The sequence below is a fragment of the Chionomys nivalis genome, chromosome 13 (assembly GCF_950005125.1).
Source record: "Chionomys nivalis chromosome 13, mChiNiv1.1, whole genome shotgun sequence".
NCBI classification, from domain to species: domain Eukaryota; kingdom Metazoa; phylum Chordata; class Mammalia; order Rodentia; family Cricetidae; genus Chionomys; species Chionomys nivalis.
In genome coordinates, this window is record NC_080098.1 from 65,199,724 (window position 1) to 65,220,175 (window position 20,452).

Genomic DNA, 20,452 nt, shown 5'->3' on the forward strand with positions numbered 1-20,452 from the left:
TGGCTTGGTGGCAAGTGCCTTTTGAGTCATCTCATCAGCCCCTTGCTAAGTTTCTTGACTTGCATTTTAAATGACCGTATTTAGAGTAAAATCAGTTTTGAGGTCAAGTTGCTCCAAGTGGGAGACAATTGCTCTATCCAACAAACCATCTCCCTGGCCCTAACTAATGTACCTTAAAGATAGATAGCATCTTTCCTGGCTAGTCTTAGGTCAACTTGAAGCACGCTCGAGTTACATGAAAAGAGGGAATTGAGAAAATGCCTCCATGAGAACAGGCTGTAGGGTATTTTCTTAAGTGATTGATGCGGGAAGGCCCAGTCCACTGTGGGTGGTGCCACTCTTGGGTGGGTGGTCCTGGGTTCTATAAGAAATCAGACAGAGCAATTCCAGAGGGAGCAAGCCAGTAAGCGGCTCCCCTCTATGGCCTCTGCATCAGCTCCTGCCTCCAGGTTTCTGCCTTGTTTGAGTTCTTGTCCTGACTTCCTCCACTAATGAACAGTGATGTGGAAGTGAAGGCCAAATAAGCCCTTTCCCCCACAACCTTCTTTTGGTCAAGGTGGGTATGGATTGAGATCCTCCATGATTCATGCTGCCCTACTGGGACGCCTTCCAACTCCGTTCCTCCCTGGCGTTTGAGCTGCTGAGAGGTAGGCTAGGAGTCTTGTGGTCTCTTACAAGTGGCTTGTCTTCTCTGCCTGGTGATGGCTGGATGCTCCTTACTCTTCCAGTTCTGCAGCTGTGCCATACGTTCCAGATGGGATCTTACTTTCATGTCCTCTCCTGGAGGCTGGCAGGCCCTTCGAGTCTGAAGATTCGCATCTTCATTTCCGGAAATGGCCTAGTCATCACCGCGGCCTTGCATCAGTTATTCATACCCCTAGGAATTTCCGTGAACTGCCTTTAAACATATGCGCGGTCATCCTTCATCACATCCACCTCTCCTCGGCACTGTGTTCCAAGGTTTGCATTCTCTGACCTTTCCTCCACATCGCGGAAAATCCACATTCTTCCCCGCCCCCACCTCCCCATTCTCTGAACATTGCTGATCGGTGTTAACAGTGACATTTTAATTTCCTGGCCATGTGTGTCAGATCTAATATTCCATAGGGTTTGAGTATTTGGCTTCTTTGGCCCACAGCCCTGCTTTTGTTTTCTGACTTGTTGCCCATATTTAAGCATTCCAGGAGCCCTGATAGAACGGATTCTCCTCATTGCTCCGTTCTGTGCCCATGTCCTTGTCTTGCCTGCGATGCTGTATGGTGACTGGTGGAAAGGCCGATCCAGATGGGCAACAACCTGCAAAGAGATGGAAGGATTTCCTTCAGGTTTCGTGGGAACGGCAATGATGCTGTCTGTGCAGGTGGCAGTACACCAGGGGCTGAGATCTGCAAGGATAAAGGAAGGCAGGTGGGGAGGGTAGCCTGAACCATAGCATAGGTGGGGAGAGAATCAAGATCACATGATGTGGATGCTGAATGATCCGGAAGCAACAGTGAACAGGAAGGAGGATAGCTACCCCCCTCCCCAGCCCTGTCCAGGCTTACAGAGGCATGATTTTCTTGAATGATGTAATGGAAGGAATCCTGGCTGAGTCCACCTCTTGGCCTGCTCTCCCAGCATTACCCTTCCATTCGAGCAGGATGGAGCTCAGCCAGCTCAGCTCACTGACTGACCAAGTCACTCCACTGGGGGCCGTAGACCCAAGTCCCCAGATTCCCACCAGTGGATGGCGGGCCTGCTCTTCCTCTCCCCACTGCCTCCTCGCTCTTAGCTCCAGAACTCCCTCTTCTTTCACAGAGAAAAGCAGAAGTCCTTACCCTCTGTAGGTTTCGCTGAGTAAACTTGTCCCTTTCTTCTCTCCGTCCAAGACACTGACCAAAGCCCAGGTCAGCAAAGCCCGTCTATACAGGATTGTTGACATGTTCTCTCCCTGCTCTCTCCTGCAGCCAGAGCCCGCTGCAGCTCTACTGGGTTAATCTCATCACAAATCAAATGTGCTATGATTTATTTCTTCTTTTAAAAATCCTCTCTAGCCGGGCGGTGGTGGCGCACGCCTTTAATCCCAGCACTTGGGAGGCAGAGGCAGGCGGATCTCTGTGAGTTTGAGACCAGCCTGGTCTACAGAGCTAGTTCCAGGACAGGCTCCAAAACCACAGAGAAACCCTGTCTCGAAAAACCAAAAAAAAAAAAAAAAAAAAAAAAAAAAAATCCTCTCTAAAGCTGGGAAGACAGCTCAGCTGTTAAAGAACTTGTCTTGTAAGCATGGAAGCTCAAGTTAAAACCCCAGAACCCACGTAAAGAGCCAGGCATGGAACCTAGGACGTCAGGGACAAGCAAAGCCCTGGGACTTGCTGGCCTAGGCTGCCTGGAAAATTCCAAGCCAAGGAAAAACCTTTTCTTAAAAACTAAGTTGGCAAAAAAAAAAAAAAAAACCCACAAAAAACAAAAAACTAAGTTGGCCCATTGCAAAGGGCCTCCCAACAAAGAAGGACTATGGGAAAGTTGAGACAAAAACTAACAATCATATTAGTGCTGCTCTCAGCCTCGATCGAGAAGCTTCCATTTGCAGTGGGCAACGTTTAATGCAGAGACTCCCTTTTAACAATGTATTTATGTTATATGCATTGGTGCTTTGCTTACATGTATGTTTGTGTGAGGATGCCAGATCCCCTGGAACTGGAGTTACAGACAGTTGTGAGCTGCCATGTGGGTGCTGAGAATTAAACACAGGTCCTCTGGAAGTGCAGCCAGTGCTCTTAACTGCTGAGCCACCTCTCCAGCTCCTAATGCAGAGACTTCAACAGTCAACGCGCTGAGAACAAACGGTCGTTGAGTGCCCAGCTCCAAGTGGGGCATCTATACCACCATCTACCCCAACGCTCAGGGAATATCTTGGAAGAAGGGCCAGAAAGAATGTAAGAGCCAGAGGATGGGAAAGAGCAGGGTGAGAAGCTGTTCTGTGGGAAAGACACGGTGGTGGCTGCTGCTGCTGCTACCCCCCACTTTGCCTGCTTCTCTCCCTGGTCCCCTCTCCTCTCTTTCAGCTTCTCCTTATTGTTGTTCTGCATCTCACTCTGTAGTCCAGGTTGTCAGGGAGTTCATGATCCTCCTGCCTCAGCCTGCTTCCTCAGTGCTGAGATTATAGACATGAAACATCATCCTGACACCAACATAGCTTCTAAATGTGGAATACCCTGGTTCCCCGGAGGCAGGCACGTTGTTTTATGCCAACTACACAGCGACAGTCACAAATTCAAATCTCCAGTCAGTCACGGACGGGGTTGTAACTTAGTCGGTAGAGCACTTGCCTAAAAAGTACAAAGTACTAAAATGTACAAAGTCCCAGGTCAGTCCTCAACACCACATAAAGCAGACATGGTGGTTCCCACCTATAACCTCAGCTTCACATCGAGTTTGATGCCAACCTAAAATACATGAGACTTTATCTCAAGTAAAATAAATGAAAAGCTGGAGCTGCGGCACAGTTAGTCGAATGTTTGCCTGGCATTTATGAAGCCCTGGCTTTGACTCTCAGGACCATATTAAAAATGGGGGCATAATGTTGCCTGTCTGTCATTCTGGGACTTGCTAGGTGGAGGCAGGAGGATTACACATTCAAAGTCACTCTGGGAGGTCATAGTGAGTTCAAGTCCAGCCTGGGATTGGTGAAACCCCATGACTAACAACAGTCTCCTGTCTAGACCCTTGCCCTGAGCTGTTCCACCCGTGCAATGACACCCTCAGCATTTCTGCTTGAGTTTTAGACGTATTTCAAACCGAATGTCTACAAAGGAATTTCAGCACTTTCTCCCCTCGCAGCCCCTTAGCAATTGTTTACGTCCCAGTATAAATATCACCAAGACTGGAGATTTCGTGTCCTCCCTGAGCCTTCGCTCCGTCTTACAGGCCATGTTAAATCCTGCAGGAAATATGTTGACTCTGTTTTTGGAAAATAACTCTAAACCAACCAATTTACATGACCCAGACAATGCTTCCATCACAAACCGGACAGTTGAAGGTCACGGCAGCCTGTACCTGTGTCTTTGGATTCTCTCCTTTCTGTGCTAAAGTTACATGCAAACTGACATCTAAGAAGACACACAAAAACCCAACTCACGCCGGGCGATGGTGGCACACGCCTTTAATCCCAGCACTCGGGAGGCAGAGGCAGGCAGATCTCTGTGAGTTTGAGGCCAGCCTGGTCTACAGAGCTAGTTCCAGGACAGGCTCCAAAGCCACAGAGAAACCCTGTCTCGAAAAACCAAAAAAAAAAAAAAAAAAAAAAAAAAAAAAACCCAACTCACATCTTGTTCAAGTTCCCTTTCTGTTGCTGGGATGAATTACTCCAACAAAAGCAACTTAGGAAAGGATTTACAACTCCAGATCATGGACCATTATTGAGGGCAAGTCAAGACAGAATTCAAGCAGCTGGTCACCCCAACTTCACATTCAAGAAGAGAGAATATTCATATTCTTGCTTGCTTGCTCTCAGTTAATTTCTCCTCTCTTTGTCTAGGGGATGGTGCCAATCACCATGGGCTGAGTGTTCTCATATCTATTACCTATCAGGACAATCCCCATACAGACATGTGCACAGGCTCACCTGACCCAGATAGTTCTCACTAAGAATCTCTTCCCTGCCAGAGGTAGAGAGGCACATGCCTTTAATCCCAGTACTTGGGAGGCAGAGGCGGGAGGATTTGTGATGTGGGATACCCACTGGATGCTGTGAATATGTTTTATTACCACTGGTTAATAAAGGAGCATCTTTGGCCCATGGCAGGGCAGAATATAGCTAGGTGGGAAATCCAAGCAGAGATAGAGGAAGAAAGAAGGCAGAGGCAGGAAGACGCCAGCAGCCACTGGAGGACTAAGATGCTAGAGCATTACCTGTAAGTCATAGGGCACGTGATTATTAGATTATTAGAAATAGGTTAATTTATATGTAGACCTAGCTAGTAAGAAGCCTGATCCATCAGTTAAGCAATTATAATTAATATTAAGCCTCCAAATGATTATTTTGTAAGCAGCTGTGGGGAGCAGCAGGAAGGAGAGAAACAGGTTCAGCGGGACCAGGTGAGACAGAGAAAAGTCTCCAACTACAGATTTCTGTGTGTTCGAGGCCAACCTAATCCACATGGTAAGTTCCAGGACATCCAGAGCTAGACAGTGAGACCCTGTTCTTGAGAAAACAAAAAGCCAAAGAAGAACAAAAGAGTCTGGAAGGTTGATTCCAGGTGGCGGCGAGTTGACCTTTCAGACCCTCCACTCTCATCTCTCTTCTCGCCAACTTCCCACACTATTGTGAGGAATCGGCAGGCTGTGTTTCACCCGGCTCCCAGCTGTCTGGCTAGCTTTATCTGAAATAATTACACAGAAACTGTATTTTTTTAAATACTGTTTGGCCCATTAGTTTTAACCTCTTATTGGCTAGCTTTTACATATTGATCTAACCCATTTTTAATATTTTGTGTAGTACCATGAGCTGGCTTACCAAAAAAGATCTTAACCTGCATCTGTCTGGAGTGGGAAAATCATGGCAACTTCCTGACTCAGCTTCTTTCTCCCAGCATTCTGTTCTGTTTACTCCACCCACCTAAGGGTTGGCCTATCAAATGGGCCAAGGCAGTTTCTTTATTAACCAATAAAAGTAACTCCTCCATCACCTCACAACCGTGTCATCTGTAGAAAGGACAATACCTGCCCTTTGGCTGGCACGCCCACGTGATCAGGCCTTGACCTTATATATTCTGTGGTTCTCCTACCCCTCCCTTACTCACGCCTTCTACAAAGCTCCCTCAGACCTCCCACTGTCCAGAACACTGTCCTCTGACAGGTTCCTGTCCGCCCCCTCCTTGTCCTCTCCTCGGTGGGTGTTTCCCTCCCCACTACAGTTTGTCCCCGCATCTCGGCATATTGTCTCCTTAGCATGTATCTCTACCTATAGATCCTAAGTGGACTGATTTTTATTGACTATTTGCTTGGAACTTAACTCGCCCTACGAGCTGACTCCAATGGTCTCTTAGATTCTCTTTCCCTCTGTCCCGCCATCTGGCATCATTGAGATTTCAAACCCACCCAGAGATTTGTTGACATTCCTTGATGGTGTGTGTGGATTTGTTCGCTCCCTGCAAGGACCTGGCCTTTTAGATGTGTACCCACTTTCCTTTGAGACTTACGTTCCCAGCCATGAGATGACCACGTCAAGTGGGCTTTTCCTTCTGAAGCAGGGCTCTGACACTCCCCAGATGTGTGGGCCATTCCTTTGCAGAAGCACACGGGGACTCCTGTCCTGTCACACAGGAATGCATGATTTATGTATCTCCAGGGGGCGTAGATTATACAAGCAACACATTGTGCCATCAATTCCAGCCTGGCTCCTGTCAGTATTTATTTGAGAGTCTGGTGCCATGTCATAAAAATGATATGAGTACTAACAACTAGAATTTATGAGGACTAGCTGAAAACTAAGATTGATAACTTGTTGAAATAATAAAGCAAAAAAGGTTTTTCTTCTTAAGGGGAGAAAGAAATATTAGCATTCACGTGGGATGGAAACTATGTCATTTTTGGTAAATCCCAACCTAACCAATGAAGCAATAACGTAACAAGATGGGAGCTATCTTCAGAACAGGTTTTTCTTTCACGTGACACACTTTCTGAATTTTTATATATAGTAGTTCTCCGTGCCTTGCTGTAAATTGACTACGAGAAAGTGATGTCAAGTGAGTATCTGCTCAGCACATAAAGTGGTCTGTGGTAGGCCGCACACACGGTGCAGGTTGGAGCAGAGAGGACCGCTTATTTCCCTGATTCCTACAGTGCCTCTTTCCCAAACTTGTCCAGCTTGGATCAGGACTGGCGTGCAGCTCTCTGGATGCAAGGCTCCTTTTACATCCACAAGGACCCCATCTCTGTAGATCTGGATGTGATCTATGGCCCTTCCCCCCCCCCCAAAAAAAAATCCCAAAAGACAGAGGGTGGTAGAGGGTGGTGAGAGACAGCATCACACAGCCACCCTCTTACACACAGAACTTCTGAACTGTAGGAGGGACCGTCACCCATATCTTTGTCATCTCACACTTGGGGACTGCCTAAGTCCTTGAGAGGATCCCTACACCCGATTAACATCACAGAGTGACTTCATTTGCATATGGGCACACAGAGTCCCCAGATGCACCAGTCACATCTCCTACCAGCATGATGGGGGTTGCTAAGTGTAACGACTCCCAGCGCCCACCCCCCCCCACCCCCGGGAAGTCATTCACCTTATCTGAAGTCAGCAGATCTAGTTTTTCCCCAGCAGTCGGATTCTCCCTCTCAGGGTGGATGCAGTGTGAGAAGGATCAAGGCCACCTGTAAGGAATAAATGCATTCACGTCTACAAAGCAGTCATGCTCAGACCCTCCGGAGGGGATGGGGCTTTGCTCTTTATTCCCAGCATTTGATAACAGTGTGTTTAGTTCAGGAGAGGTAATTTTTTTAAGGTTTATTTATGAGTGTTCTACTTGCATGTATGCCTGCCTGACAGAAGAGGGCACCAGAGCCCTTTCCAGATGATTGTGATGATGTAGGTGCTGGGAATTGAACTCAGGACCTCTGGAAGAGCAGCCAGTGTTCTTAACTGCTGAGTCATCTCTCCAGCCCCTCAAGTGAGGTAATTTTGTTACGCAAGTTTTGTTACATTTAACATTCTAATAACAAGTAGAAGCAGAAATGTCTGCCTCTTCTCCTTGTGTTCACACTAGTTTCCAGGCCTTTTATAACCAAGTACACAAAACTGAGTGGCTCAAAAAACAGAAGTCTACAACTTCTGTTGGTCCAAGACAGAGATGAAGCTGTCAACAGCATCAAAGGCCTGGGGGGTGGGGGTAGGCGGTGGAGGCCAGGTTGGGATCTCATAAAACCTTTCTCCTAGCTAACCTACTTAGCTTGTGGTGATGTGACCCAAACTTCTTGTGATGACTTTTTCGTCCAGTTTCTTCATTTCCCGAAGATAGCAGTCAAATTGGATTAGAGCCCACCTTATTTGCCTCCCTGTGATCTAAACTCTGAACTGTGCCCCATGCAGCTCCAAAGACGACCTTGCTGGATGCTCGGCAGTTTAGTGAGCTATTCCAGCAAGCTCTCAGTCCCCAGAAGAGAGTGGGAGAAACCTCTGCATTGCAGCATGTAGGAAAGACATGCATATGGCTGGCATCTGGAATGGGGCAGTCCTGTCCCTTAAGCCTTCATCGGCCCAGGCTAACTCTGGTCGTCAGTGTTGTCGTGGAAGAACACGAGGGAACTGTTAGATTCCCAACTGGGTTTTGGAGCCAGACAACTGGTATGGACAGATATCACACACTGAGTGTCATGGGAGGAGACCCTCTCCACATGTCATGTCAAGCCAGGGGGTACTCGTCTCTGTATAAATGACGGGGAGCTATGTCCCATCTGCACCCTCCTGTGACCTGTACTTCCTGATAGAAGGCTTAAAATTTTAGAGTTTCTTTGAAATATTTTCCTTTATTTTTTTATTTTTGTTGTGTGCATGGGTGTTTGCCTGAATATATGTCTGTGCACCATGCACATGCAGGGATCACAGAGGCCAAAAGAGGGTGTAGGGTCCCCTCGATTGGAGTTATAGATGGTTGTGAGTTGCCATGTGGGTGCTGGGAATCGAACTCTGGTTCTCTGGAAGAGCAGTTAGTGCTCTTAAAACACTTTCCAGCTCTTCAGACAGGTTTTCAAACTATGACACTCAAGCTTCATGAAAACCATTGTACCTACTGGTGTGAAAACTGAGGTCTTGTTTCACCATGCCTGGATCTAAATTTGTAGAGACACAGGCCAAGTGACTTAAACAGCTGTACATAGGGGTAAATAGCTGGAGAGATAGTATTTTTTATGAAAACGCTGTGGCTCCAAATGGATTGTGACATCAGGACAGACCTGTGAAAAGGTTCGTGTGGCCATGCAGGTTGGAAATGGAGAAGCCATTGGTGTCTTTTAAAGCTTGGTTAACTTAGAAAGGCAGTGGAAGGCTGGGTAAAAACATTGACTGTGTTTGTTTTTGAGCAGCCTCTGTCCCTCTTCTGCTCTTTTTAGCAGGCATTTCTTTGTTGTGTGTGTATGTATGGGGGTGTGCATGTGCAAGGCATATGTTGTCAGAGGACAACATGTGTGTGGTCAGAGGACAACATATAAGACTTGGCTCTCTCCTTTCCTATGTGGGGCCCTGGTATTAAGCTCAGTTTGTCAAACTTGTTGGCAAGTGCCTTTGCCTGGTGAACCATCTTGCTGCCCCTTTCTTTTTCCAGAGACCTGCATGCACAGTGCTGTAATGTCTTGAGTACTCTTGAAGCCACACTAGCGCATCCTTAAGCTTCTTCAGGTCCAGAGGGAAAACAGACCTAAATCAGGAAAGCTGAAGAACATGGGTAAGCTAGCTTTTCATTGCTGTGACAAAATCCCGGAGACAGACAGCTTATAAGGGGACAGGTTCGTTTTTGCTCATAGCTTTTAGTCCTGGCTGACTGTGCCTGTACCTCTGGGCCTGAGACATCACAGTACCTCACTGTAAGAGCTCCTCTAACAGTGTATGGAAGTGGGGTGAGGGGGCTGAGTTCCGATGTCCCAAGAATATGCTCTGATCTACCTTCCTTCCACTCACCTCCACGTCCTCAGTGTCCCACAACACACAGAGGGGAATCCCACATCACAGGAGGCAAAGGCAAGATACACTCACGGATATCCTTGGCTACAAAACAAATTTGAAGCTAGCCTGGATATATGCACTTCCATCTAAAAAACAACAACAACAACAACAAACGAACCCACCAAGGCTCACCTTGGCGCATAGGAGTGGTTGGTGGTGGAGCTGGGGAGATGGCTCAGCAGTTCAGAGAGCACTGTTTACTTTTGCAGAGGATAAGTTCCCAGCACCCAATGGCAGCTCACAGCTATTTGAACTCTAGTTTAGGGGGATCTGATGCTCTCTCCTGATCTCTGGCACTGGGAAATATAGTGCATAAACAAGCAAACATACAGGACTCACACATACATGTATAATAAAAATGAATATAGCTAACAACAGTGGTTGGGGATATAGATCAAACTCCTGGTCCAACGTGGAGAAGACCTTGAGTTAAATTCCAAGCCCCCCATTTCAAATAAGAAGAAACAGATTTGAAGAGATAGTTACCAAAAGAAGCTTACCAGCAGGCTGTAGGAGACACAGGACAAGCTAGGCGTGGTAGTGCACACCTTAATCCCAGCACTCAGGTGGCAGAGGCAGGTGGTTCTCTGAATTTGAGGCTAACCTGCTCTACAAAGTGAGTTCCAGGACAGCCAAGGTTATAAAGAGAAAGATCCTGATTCGACAAACCAAAAACTAACCAAACCAAACCAAAGTAAAACAAACAAAAAGAAACACAAGAAAGATACTATAGTGCAAAGCAAGGCACTTGACCCTGCTGTTCATAGGAAAATGCAGATTAACTCATACACAGCCACCCCGGTCTCCAGGCTCTTCTTTCAATATTCCAGGATCCCTGTGTCAAGCTCTGTCCCAGGAGATTTCATCTGGTCTCTTCGTTTCCCTGGTGTGTGCTGGGTGCCGCCACAGCCTTGCCTGGCTCCCATCCCCTACCCTCTTAGCAGTGCTGGCTTTCTTCCCATTGTGAAGCTCCAGATGGCTGTCTCCTCCTAAGGGCCACACCAGTCAACCTCAAGGATTCCTTTCTCCTGCTATTTCCTTGGCCCTGAATTCTTCATCCACAGAAATGTGAAATAATAAATATTGATAAAGACAGGTGGGAAAATGAAACTCCATGTTGTCTTTTGTTCGAAGTCACCTTCAGTTAACCACAGAGGAAGCTTGTGTTTTCACACCTTCAGTTTGACTTGTGTTTGTCCTTCTGTTGTGAACCAACAGGAATAAGACATAGGGGAAGCAGCCAGAGTTACAAACATAGTGAAATTCAGAGGAGCCTGAAACTGTGCAAAGATAATTGTAAAAGAGCCCTAAGGAGTCACATTCCACAGCCCACACTTCTGATCCCAGCCCAGAAACTCTGTGTATGTGTGTCTGTGTCTGTGTTATTTTTTGGTCAATGATTGAAGATATGAATCTGTGTTAGAGATTTGTTTAGTATGTGCAAGGCCCTGGTCCCAATCCTCAGTAACACACACATACACACATATGCACACACACATACACAAGCAAAAACAAAACAACAATAAAAAACAAACAAAAACACCCAACCAAACAAAACCAAAACCAGGATCCAGTTAGTGGGATGTGGTTGTGTGGAAACAGCAAACAATGGTGGAGATCCAGGAGATGGCTCATGAGAGATGCTCCCTGGAAGTTACAGGCGCAAACAGCAGAACCGTGGAGGCAGTGGGCCTGGAGCTTCAAGCTCCACAAGTGACAGAGGTGAGAGAGGCTCAGGGGACCCTTCTCTGCAGCCCTTGACCGGTTTCCCCTAGATCCCAATAGTAAGGTTGGTCTGGGCTGAAGAGGTGACTGGGTGGGTATAGTGCTCTGTGAGCATGAGGACTTGAGTGTGACTCGTCAGCATGCAGGTGAAAGCCTGTATCGTGGTGTGCATCTGTAGTGAGGAGCGCACTACATGCATCTGTCACTCCAGCACTGGGGCAAGGGGGTGCAGGGTAGCAGAGAATGTGCAGACAGGTTTTCCCAGGGTCTGTGGATGGCTAAGACAGCAAGTTACAGGATCAGTGAGAGACTGCTAATTTAATAAGGTAAGGGGGGGGGGCAATAATAGAGAAAGAACCTGTTGACATATAGTCTGCACACAAAATACACGGGGGTGATGAGATGTGTGTGTGCGCGCACACACGCACACACACGCACACACACTGTGCTCCAAGCCCACTCTTAGACTTTGCTTATTCTAAAGGGACACTGAAGGTGAAAAGAGGACAACCCTAAAGATTCACCTCTGGCAACCTTTGACCCGTGCTTGCAGAAAGATGGTCTGGTCAGGGGTGGGATGGCGGTCTCTCCTCCCAAGTAGCCCTGGTAGGGCCACAATTGGTCCCTCTAAAGTCCATTAGGACTGAAGACGGGAACTGGGAGAGATGTTCCCCAAACTGGGCCGGACTGTGGGGCCAGTGCCAGCTCCGGCTTTCTGTGACTATGACCACAGAGACATTATCTGCTGTGCCTGAAGTCGTGAGGGCCACTTTTGAGGAGAGCAAGCTACAGGCCTTGCTCCCTCACCCCAGTTAACAGGTACTGGAGCCCCAGCAAATACTGATCAATTGGTAATCAGTTAAACAGCACAAAGCAAACAACAGAAAGGCAGGAGACTCCAAATGCTATCTCCAAGAGAAAAAACAAAAACATTTCCTCAGCTCCAAACAAGAGGCCCAAGCCTTCCGAATCCAGATCTGGGCATGTGCTAAACAAAAACAAGAATAATCAAGAAAGCATGCGGTCTGAATTGCGTACAAATGTCTTTTTATAAGTGAAGCAAATTAAGTTTGCGTGTTCTGGAGGGTTCTGCAGAGAACAAATAGCATTCTGCTCTTTATGGGTAAAAAGACACAATTTGCTTTCAACAGTAAACGACAGGCCACTGGGACTTCAGATACTATCGCCGTCCCGCGGGCAGCCTCCTCATGGCTGCACTTGGAGTTTGTGCTCATTTCTTAGGAGGGTCCTGATAGTCCCCAAGGGGATTGGCGGGGCGCCCATGGAGAGCAGGCTGGTTATTTTCTGGAACATCTGTGCCAAGACCACACCTCCCTTTTGCGCGTCCCTGCCAGAATTTCGAAGACCTGGTAACTGAGTTTCCTCATGGAGGTGAGGCTGACTTCCTTAAGCGTTGCCTAGTTTCTGATTTGTGACCCAGGTCCTTAGTTTTCCAGGTCCCTTGATGGTGGACGGCAATAGTTTCGGATGCCTGGGAGAGTGGATGAACCAGAGGCTCCACCTTTGTGCCTAAAGATCCCAAGGCGCTAGCGGGAGGGCGGGCGCAACAGGCAGCTCCTAGGACAACACACGGGTGTGGATAGGGCTTCTTCCCGCGCGCTGGGGTCGCCGCCCTCGAGTCGCTCCGGCAGAGGGCGCCGCCGCCGGCCTCTCTGCCCAACGGGGCGGGCGAGCCGGGGACCCTGCCTCCTGCGCGCCTGCCCGCGTTCCGCCCCCCGCGCTCGTCCCGGCGCCCTGCCGGACGCCCGAGTCCGCTCTCCGGAGCCTCCGCACCCGAGCGGCGCACCGGGGCACGGAGAAGGGGTCGGCAGAGTGGCCTTCGAAGGGAACCAGCTTGAGAAGCGCGTGGGAGGAAAGCGCGGACGCGTGGAGGGGAGGGCTGGAGTCGCCCCGGCCCGAAGCCTGAAGGCCGAGCGCTCAGTAGGGGACCCGGCACCCACGGCCCGCAGCATGGCTCGGGGCTGGGCGCGGCCGAGGCACGCGCCTCTGTGCGCCCGGGCCGTCTGGACGGCGGCGGCACTCCTGCTCTGGACGCCCTGGACCACAGGTAAGAACCCTGCGTGCACACTCCGAGCATCGCCGATCCTCCACCACTCTCTACCTCGCGGGCGCCGGTACTCCAGATCGAGGGGCGCCAGGCGAGGCCATGCTCCGCGCGCTCGGCGCCAGCTTGGGCCCGTGCCCTCCTTAGTCGCCTGGGGCTGGTTCCAATGAGATGCGCTCTAGGGACCACTAAGTGTTTCCAGAGGCCGCGGTGGGCAGCGGCAGGGAGCTTTTCCCAAGTGCGTTCCAGTCGGAATGTGCACCCATAGACGTGCTCCGTGTGTCCCAAGACTCGGGACTTCGTCGATTCCTCCTAGGTCACCCTTCCCCTCCACACGCATCTCTTGTACCTCGTCTGCCCCCAAATGAAGTTCTGAGTTAGTCATTTTCCCAGGGACAGTAGGGGACGCATGGTCGAAGGTCTTGGTTTTCCTTTTGTTGTTATTGGTGACCGAAGTGGTGTTTGGCGGGCCCTTCGCAGTGGGGTCTTGGCCCCCAGGGCTTGATATTGCGCGGCTGAAAGGAGAGTGCTTCTCTCTGCCTGCCCGTAGTGTTTCTTCCTCCTTTGGGGGATTCCGCGGGTGCGTGGTTAGGATCAGGAGACCCCCCTCAATAAGCACAGAAGTGTTTTGGAGAATACTTGGGCAGAAAAGACTGTGGTGACCAGAGGAGGTGGAGATGATCCTCCCAGTGCTAACCCTAGAGTATCTACTAGCTATCAGGTTTGCGGCCTGAATCCCCGCACCCTGCTGGCTTGGGTGAGGAAGTCCCAAGAGGAGCAGGGACTCAAGAGGTTTGCCTTAAGTTTCTGAACTACCTGAGGTGCGCCATACTGGGACAGCAGCGTCAATGTCCCCCAGCTACCAGCATTCCTGCAAGCAGGTGAGAATTAGGGAGCAGTAGCAGGCAGCAGGGTTCCGGGACTCTTCCCGAGTCCTGCTGTGCAGGGCGCTGTCTCGTATCCGGCCAAAGAGAGGAGAGAAACGTTGAGCAGCCTTTCCAGGGGGTGTTTGGGCTTAAAATGATGCTGACGGCGTCCACCGTTTCTGATGACTTCATTTCCATTGATACCTCTTTCCACGAAGGCAGGAACCGCTGAGTGCAGGATGAAAGAGTACAGCACATGCTATATTAATGGCATTACCAATTTGCCCCCTGTAAGAATTCCCACTGATTCTTCTACCATCAAGAATTTGTTTTGAAACTAGGGGGTGGTAAACTGGTCACCTCCACAGGAATTTGGGCCTTTTGCTGGTAACCTAGTGGCCCTTGCTAATCCTGCAGCCTGAGGGCTTCTTGAGGTGTAGCTGGGGTGGGGGATGGGGTCTGCCATAGCGAGAGGCCCTAGGTGATGAAGGAGTGTGAAGCCCTGGTACCTTAAAATCAAGTTTGTAACCAGAATAGAAAAGTCCTCCTGCATTTATTTTGGATGTAGCAATTTGAGCACTGCCTTCATCCATGTGCAGAGGAACACGTCCGATGAAGAAAACCATCAGCCCCATTTTCTTTCTTTCCTTTTTCTTCCCTCCCTTTCTTTTTTGAGCCTTATGTGGAAGTTACATTACTTTGCTGATGAAATGAAATTCCCACTATAGAAAGAGTAGGCTATGTTTCTTTTCTTTCTGGATTGCTTCCTCGTTAAGCTGACAGAAAACACATACACACAAATATATAGATATGGAAATTATTAGAGGAAATTTGGGTGTTTGAGATCTTTTTTGTTGTCAAAGAGAGAGTCTCAGCAATTGGGGAGTTCTATAATTGAAATAATTTAGGATGTAAAAACATGGAAAGGTTATTTTAAAAGGGTATATATTCTTTTTTTGTTTTGTTTTGTTTGTTTTTCGAGACAAGGTTTCTTTGTGTAGCCCTGGCTGTCCTGGAACTCACTCTGTAGACCAGGCTGGCCTCGAACTCACAGATATCCATCTGCTTGTCTCTGCCTCCCGAGTGCTGGGATAGGTGTGCGCCACCACCACCCAGTGAGTATATGTTCTGATCTCATACTTTCATCAGAATTAGGGAAGGCAGGAGTGACAAGTGTTAGCCTTCTCCTGCTGCCGCTTTGTCAGGGCCCAGTTTGCTTCTGGTCCAGATCCCTGGAGTGGCAATCGCAGTAGTCTCTTAGAGGAGAAGAAATGATACCATCTCGTGTAAGAAGACTTTGTGGAAACAGGAAAGGTTCTGTGTACGTCGTACAATATGTTTTTCTTACGATGGCAGAGGACCAAGCAAGCAACAGCTGCACATTGGAAACTTTTCAGTGTTTAATAACAATTTCAAGTTGAGCCCTGACATCCAGTGGAGAAGATTGACACCCTGAGAATCTGAGCGCTGTGGACTCCTGTGGGATGTACAGTGTCAGGGAAGGGGTTTAGTCAGCCGGGTTCCATTTAAAACAGAACAGCCCCAAACCTTAGTTTCCTCCTGGGAGGCAGAACCCGGGGCCTCCTGCGCGTTAGGCTGGCACTCTACCTCTGAGCTCCATCCCCAGCCTTGTGACTGCACTTGATTTAGTTAGCCTGGTATAGCTAGAAAGCCAAGAAAAACTCTGCTTGATATTTTTGCACAGCAAACAAAAACAAAGTCACTGGCTGAAAAATGTGCATTTCTGGGAGCAGTTTTGATGATGATTCTCTGCAGTCTTACGAAAGCAGCAGAGTGAAGTCTGTTTTTATTGGTGGACATTGTGTCTGCTGTTTACTTGGAGGCTAGCTGTCATTGGTGTTTGTGTGACTATTACTGAGTCTCTCTCTCTCTCTCTCTCTCTCTCTCTCTCTCTCTCTCTCTCTCTCCTTTAAACAGCCTAGACTTCGCCTGGGGGACTGAGAAGCAGGTCTTTTGGGGGAGGACTCTTTTCTGAAGGAAATGGATTAGGTGCTCAGGGGTTGGGTCCTTTGACTGGTAAGGGAGGTGAATCTTCTCGGGAGTTCTTTCAACCTGGAACTGACTGTCCTTTAAAGAGAGTTGTGGGGTTGGCCAGTCTGGGCAGGGGTCATTAGGAAACACTGGTTATAACCCACTACTACTAAATGTTATCCCCGCCTGAAGGTTCATGAAGTGTCCTCTAAGGTGACATAGGTCTCCTGTGTTTATCTGTTGATTTTCTGGGGACCTGGAGAGGAAGCAAGGATAGACACCTTTACTTGCTACCCACTGGTGATCACTGGGTTTGCTTTGCTGCACCCCATTCTGGGTTCCTTGGCTGGCACTGCTCTTTCCAGTGATTGCTTAGAGGGGACCCCACTCCCCAACCTCAAACACACGGGGTTTGAAAGCAGAGTCAGGGTTACTAGCCTAAGGACTGTTAGGTAGAAAGAACCCGTTTGGCCACTGTGACTTTGGGGGGGTCTTGATTTGCACTGTTCCATTGATCCGCTAGTCCCATTTAGGGGTTCAATGGGTAGTGTCATCTATGCAGTTTTGGAATTAAAAAAGAATCAAAATACCTAGAGGAGCTGCAGCGCACGAATTATGGCGGCAGCTGGTGGTGCTCCGAGGCCCCTCTTTGCCTAGCATGTATTAATTTGGTTTTGTTGAGGAGCCTGCCAAGTTGGAAACAAGGGCGCGACAGCTCTGCTTACATGTGCAGTGCTCGTAAAAACTGCCCAGGGTGTAATCTGTTTGAAGTTCTCTTGACAGAGTGGCCAAAGAGGGTGGTTGGACCATGTTGAAGGTTTTCATAACAGTTTTGAAAACGGGATTGTTTTTGGTTTGATTAGCTCACTGATGTGATATCTGGGGGTGTTTTCTTTACGTTCTAATTCTGCTACCACCCCCCCCCATAAAAAAGCCAAAGGGAAGGAAATAATTACAGAAAAAATTTGAGCCTAATTCGACTAAGTAGCTTGGCCTCTAGAAAGTCTTAAGCCCCAATGGGAAGTGTGTGTGAGTTTAATTGTGTTGGAATGAGCTTCAGTAAGCATTCTGCCACCTCTGAGATGTTATCAGGAGAATGTGGCTGCTGCCCTGAACCTCTGGGAGTGGGGGAGGGCTCCCCCACCATCACCCATACCCCAGCCTAATGGCTTCCACACCCTTCTGGAAGGACAGCTCACCGGATATACAATTAAATTACAGAAACATTTTGGCTTGAACTTACTGTAACTTTTATGCTGTGGAATATGGGAACTGCCAGGCACATGTGACTATTTAAGGTCAAAATTATTTTAAAAAATACATTTACTTCCTTCGCCCCAATGGGCACATGGCGGGTGTCCTTAGCCACATGTGGTCAGCTGGGTTTTGGTGAGGAACCGCGGTGAATCTGTGGGTTGTGTTCAGTAGTATTGGTTTCTTTACAGTATTGTCTTCAGTTCATAAACACAGATATATTGACGGCTCTCATTTCACTCATCCATGTGTTATAGCCTTCAGTCTTTCGAGTCTTTTGCTTCCATAATTAACAACACCTAAATATTTTCTCTTTTTTTGTGTTACGATAATTGAATTGCTTTCTTGATTTCCTTTTTTTATACTTGTGTTGTTATTAGTAAGTTTATAGAAGTTAACTTATACAGACTGATTTTTTTTCCCTGTGGGTTTACAGAATCTATTTGCTCAGCTAGCACTTTGTGGCTCTCAGCCTCTGTATAAGGTCGTATTAGTTAACTGCAGACAGACAATTAAACTTCTCATTTATTTATTTAGTCTAATTGCTCAGTCTTGAACTTCCACCACTGTGTTCAACATGGGTTCAAAGGGAACACCCCTGTTTTGTTCTGATCCTGGAGGGAAACCTTTCAGCCTCTATTGCGTTCAGAGACTTTCCTTCTGTTCTCAGTGTATTCTTGAACCCTTTGTAACAACGCTTTGTCTTTTGGAACATGTTGAAGCTCTACTCATTGAAACTGTTATGTTAAAGTCCAGTATAGTGATGCACACCTTTAATCCCAACACCAGGGAGACAGTGGCAGGTGGATCTCTATGAGTTCAGGGCCAGCCCTATCTACAGATTGAGCTCGAGGATAACCAGGACTATGTAGGGAGACCCTGTTTCAAATGGAAGAAGTACTTACTTTTGGAAAATGTAATGTCCAGGCCCAAAGAGGTCCAGGAAACTAGAACTGAATGCCAGTGGGTAAGCAAGTGTTATTATAAATGGTGACAAAACACCCATGGGATCCAAGAGAGAGGCTCTTAGTTCATGTCAGTGATGCTTTGAATATGTAGCCTCAGCTGATGGGGAAAGCCATATATCATCCGCCAACACACCTGGCCTTCACCTGCATAGCGTAGGTTTCCATTGGAAACTGGCACTTTGTAGACACGCAAGAATGAGCGAATGGGAAACCTGCTTAGTGCAGCAACCAGACATCTCTGTGGAACGAGGGGATGCACACGTGGGGAGTTGAGGGGAGATCTGGGGGAGTGGGTTGGAATCGGAGGTGTCGGTATAACTCATGACTCCTGTATAACCACACGATGCATCATATTTAGTGGCAGATCCATAGTTTTTAAACCATGTTCTTTTTTTCTATAACAGCTTAGCACCTCATTAGCACTGAGTGTTCCCAGTTCCCGGTCTTTAGTCCTCTAAACCCCACTGCACATACGAGGAGCTAGAGTGTTTGGGGCGATGGCTGAAGATCAGGCTGAGCCTGGGGCATGGTCTTGGGGTAGTGGTTCAGTGGCCTGACACATTGGGTGTGCTGAGAGCACACGGGGGCCAGTGAAGGCTCCCCAGTAGCCAGACCTGGGGCAATGAGACAAGCATGGACAGAGTCTAAATCTGTGACTTGATTATGACAAAAATAAGTCTGAAAACCATATGTGAGTCTTGTAGGACACGTGATGTCATACAGATGTATCGTCCCACAGTCCTCGGAGGTGGAATTACACGGACAGTGAGCCGTGAGGTCCACAGTTTGGGAACTGTTTGGGAGAACCTTCTTTCCGTCTTCCGCTTCTTGGTGGCTCCTGGTTTCCATGTGCACACATGTCTGTCTTCACCCCTGTTGTGTCCTCACATGGCCAGACTCCTTCAGTTCAGATGGCCATGATTAGAGTTCACCTTGAATCCTGGCTGCGTTCATCTCAAATTTCTGATTGTGGTCACACCAGCGCTTTTCACGGTGGATCACATCCGAATTCTGAGTGGTGATCAACTTTGAGTGATAATTTTCCTTATCTGCAAGGGGAAAAAAATAACTAGGCCAGAGAGAGCTACTGTGACCTTCTCTAGGGGACCAGCAATGTTTCTAGCTTGGGCGATGGACAGCCTAACCAAGGACAGGAATCGGTCCTAAAGCAAGACTGGCAGGTTTGGAAGGCTTCTATTTGGAACAACTGCGTTGTATTGCTAACTGTCAATGTTGTGTAAGGTAGGTAGTCTGCAGAACAATGAACAGAAAAGGCCACTAAATACAAAAGGAGTTTGACGTCTTCATCAAGACAGTACAAGCTAGACTGAGTGGTGGGAGTCAGAGCAGAGCAGGGGTATGGCATTTGGTGTGCAGTTTGCCACTTTCAGAGCTGATTGGCGCTGCCTGCTGGCACGTACTCCGTGGTCTGCTGAGCAATGAACTTGAGGCACATGTGAGCTAAATACTCAGTGTTCTTTCTCCATGTGGGTTGCCCACCAGATACAGTGACTACACATGAGCACAGGGCTCTGTGGATCCCAAGAGGACAAGGTAAGATTGTAGCAGCAGTGGTTTGCCCTGTGTGCGGTGCTTTAAAGTGTCCTGGTGCGCTTGCTCCTTCCACTGTGCTCCATTCTGCTTTTGACAGGCTATCCCTGAAATAAAGTCTTAGGGTGCAGAGGGGAGTCTTACATTAACGAGGCTGTTCCTTTTCTTCTTCATCCTAATAAAGAAGCTGTCTTCTGCTGTGGTTCGGGATTCAGGAGCCCCAGTGAACCCTATCCTTCATCCTTCCTTTAGGACCCTAGTCAAAGAAGGAAGCTATCTTTTTGTTGTTGTTTTTGCTTTTTGTTTGTTTGTTCGCTTGTTTGTCAGGTTT

The 20,452-nt window shown here is 48.1% G+C and overlaps 1 protein-coding gene across 2 annotated transcripts in view; it reads left to right on the forward strand.

Moving 5' to 3' along the window:
• The first annotated feature begins 13,185 nt into the window (after positions 1–13,185).
• Positions 13,186–20,452, forward strand: part of Ror2 (receptor tyrosine kinase like orphan receptor 2) — a 178,203-nt gene continuing 170,936 nt past the window's right edge. For both annotated transcript variants that reach the window (XM_057787488.1, XM_057787489.1), the window contains exon 1: positions 13,186–13,493. In XM_057787488.1, coding sequence (XP_057643471.1) covers positions 13,397–13,493 — 97 coding nt within the window. In that variant the 5' untranslated portion in view covers positions 13,186–13,396. The remainder of the gene's footprint in view (positions 13,494–20,452) is intronic.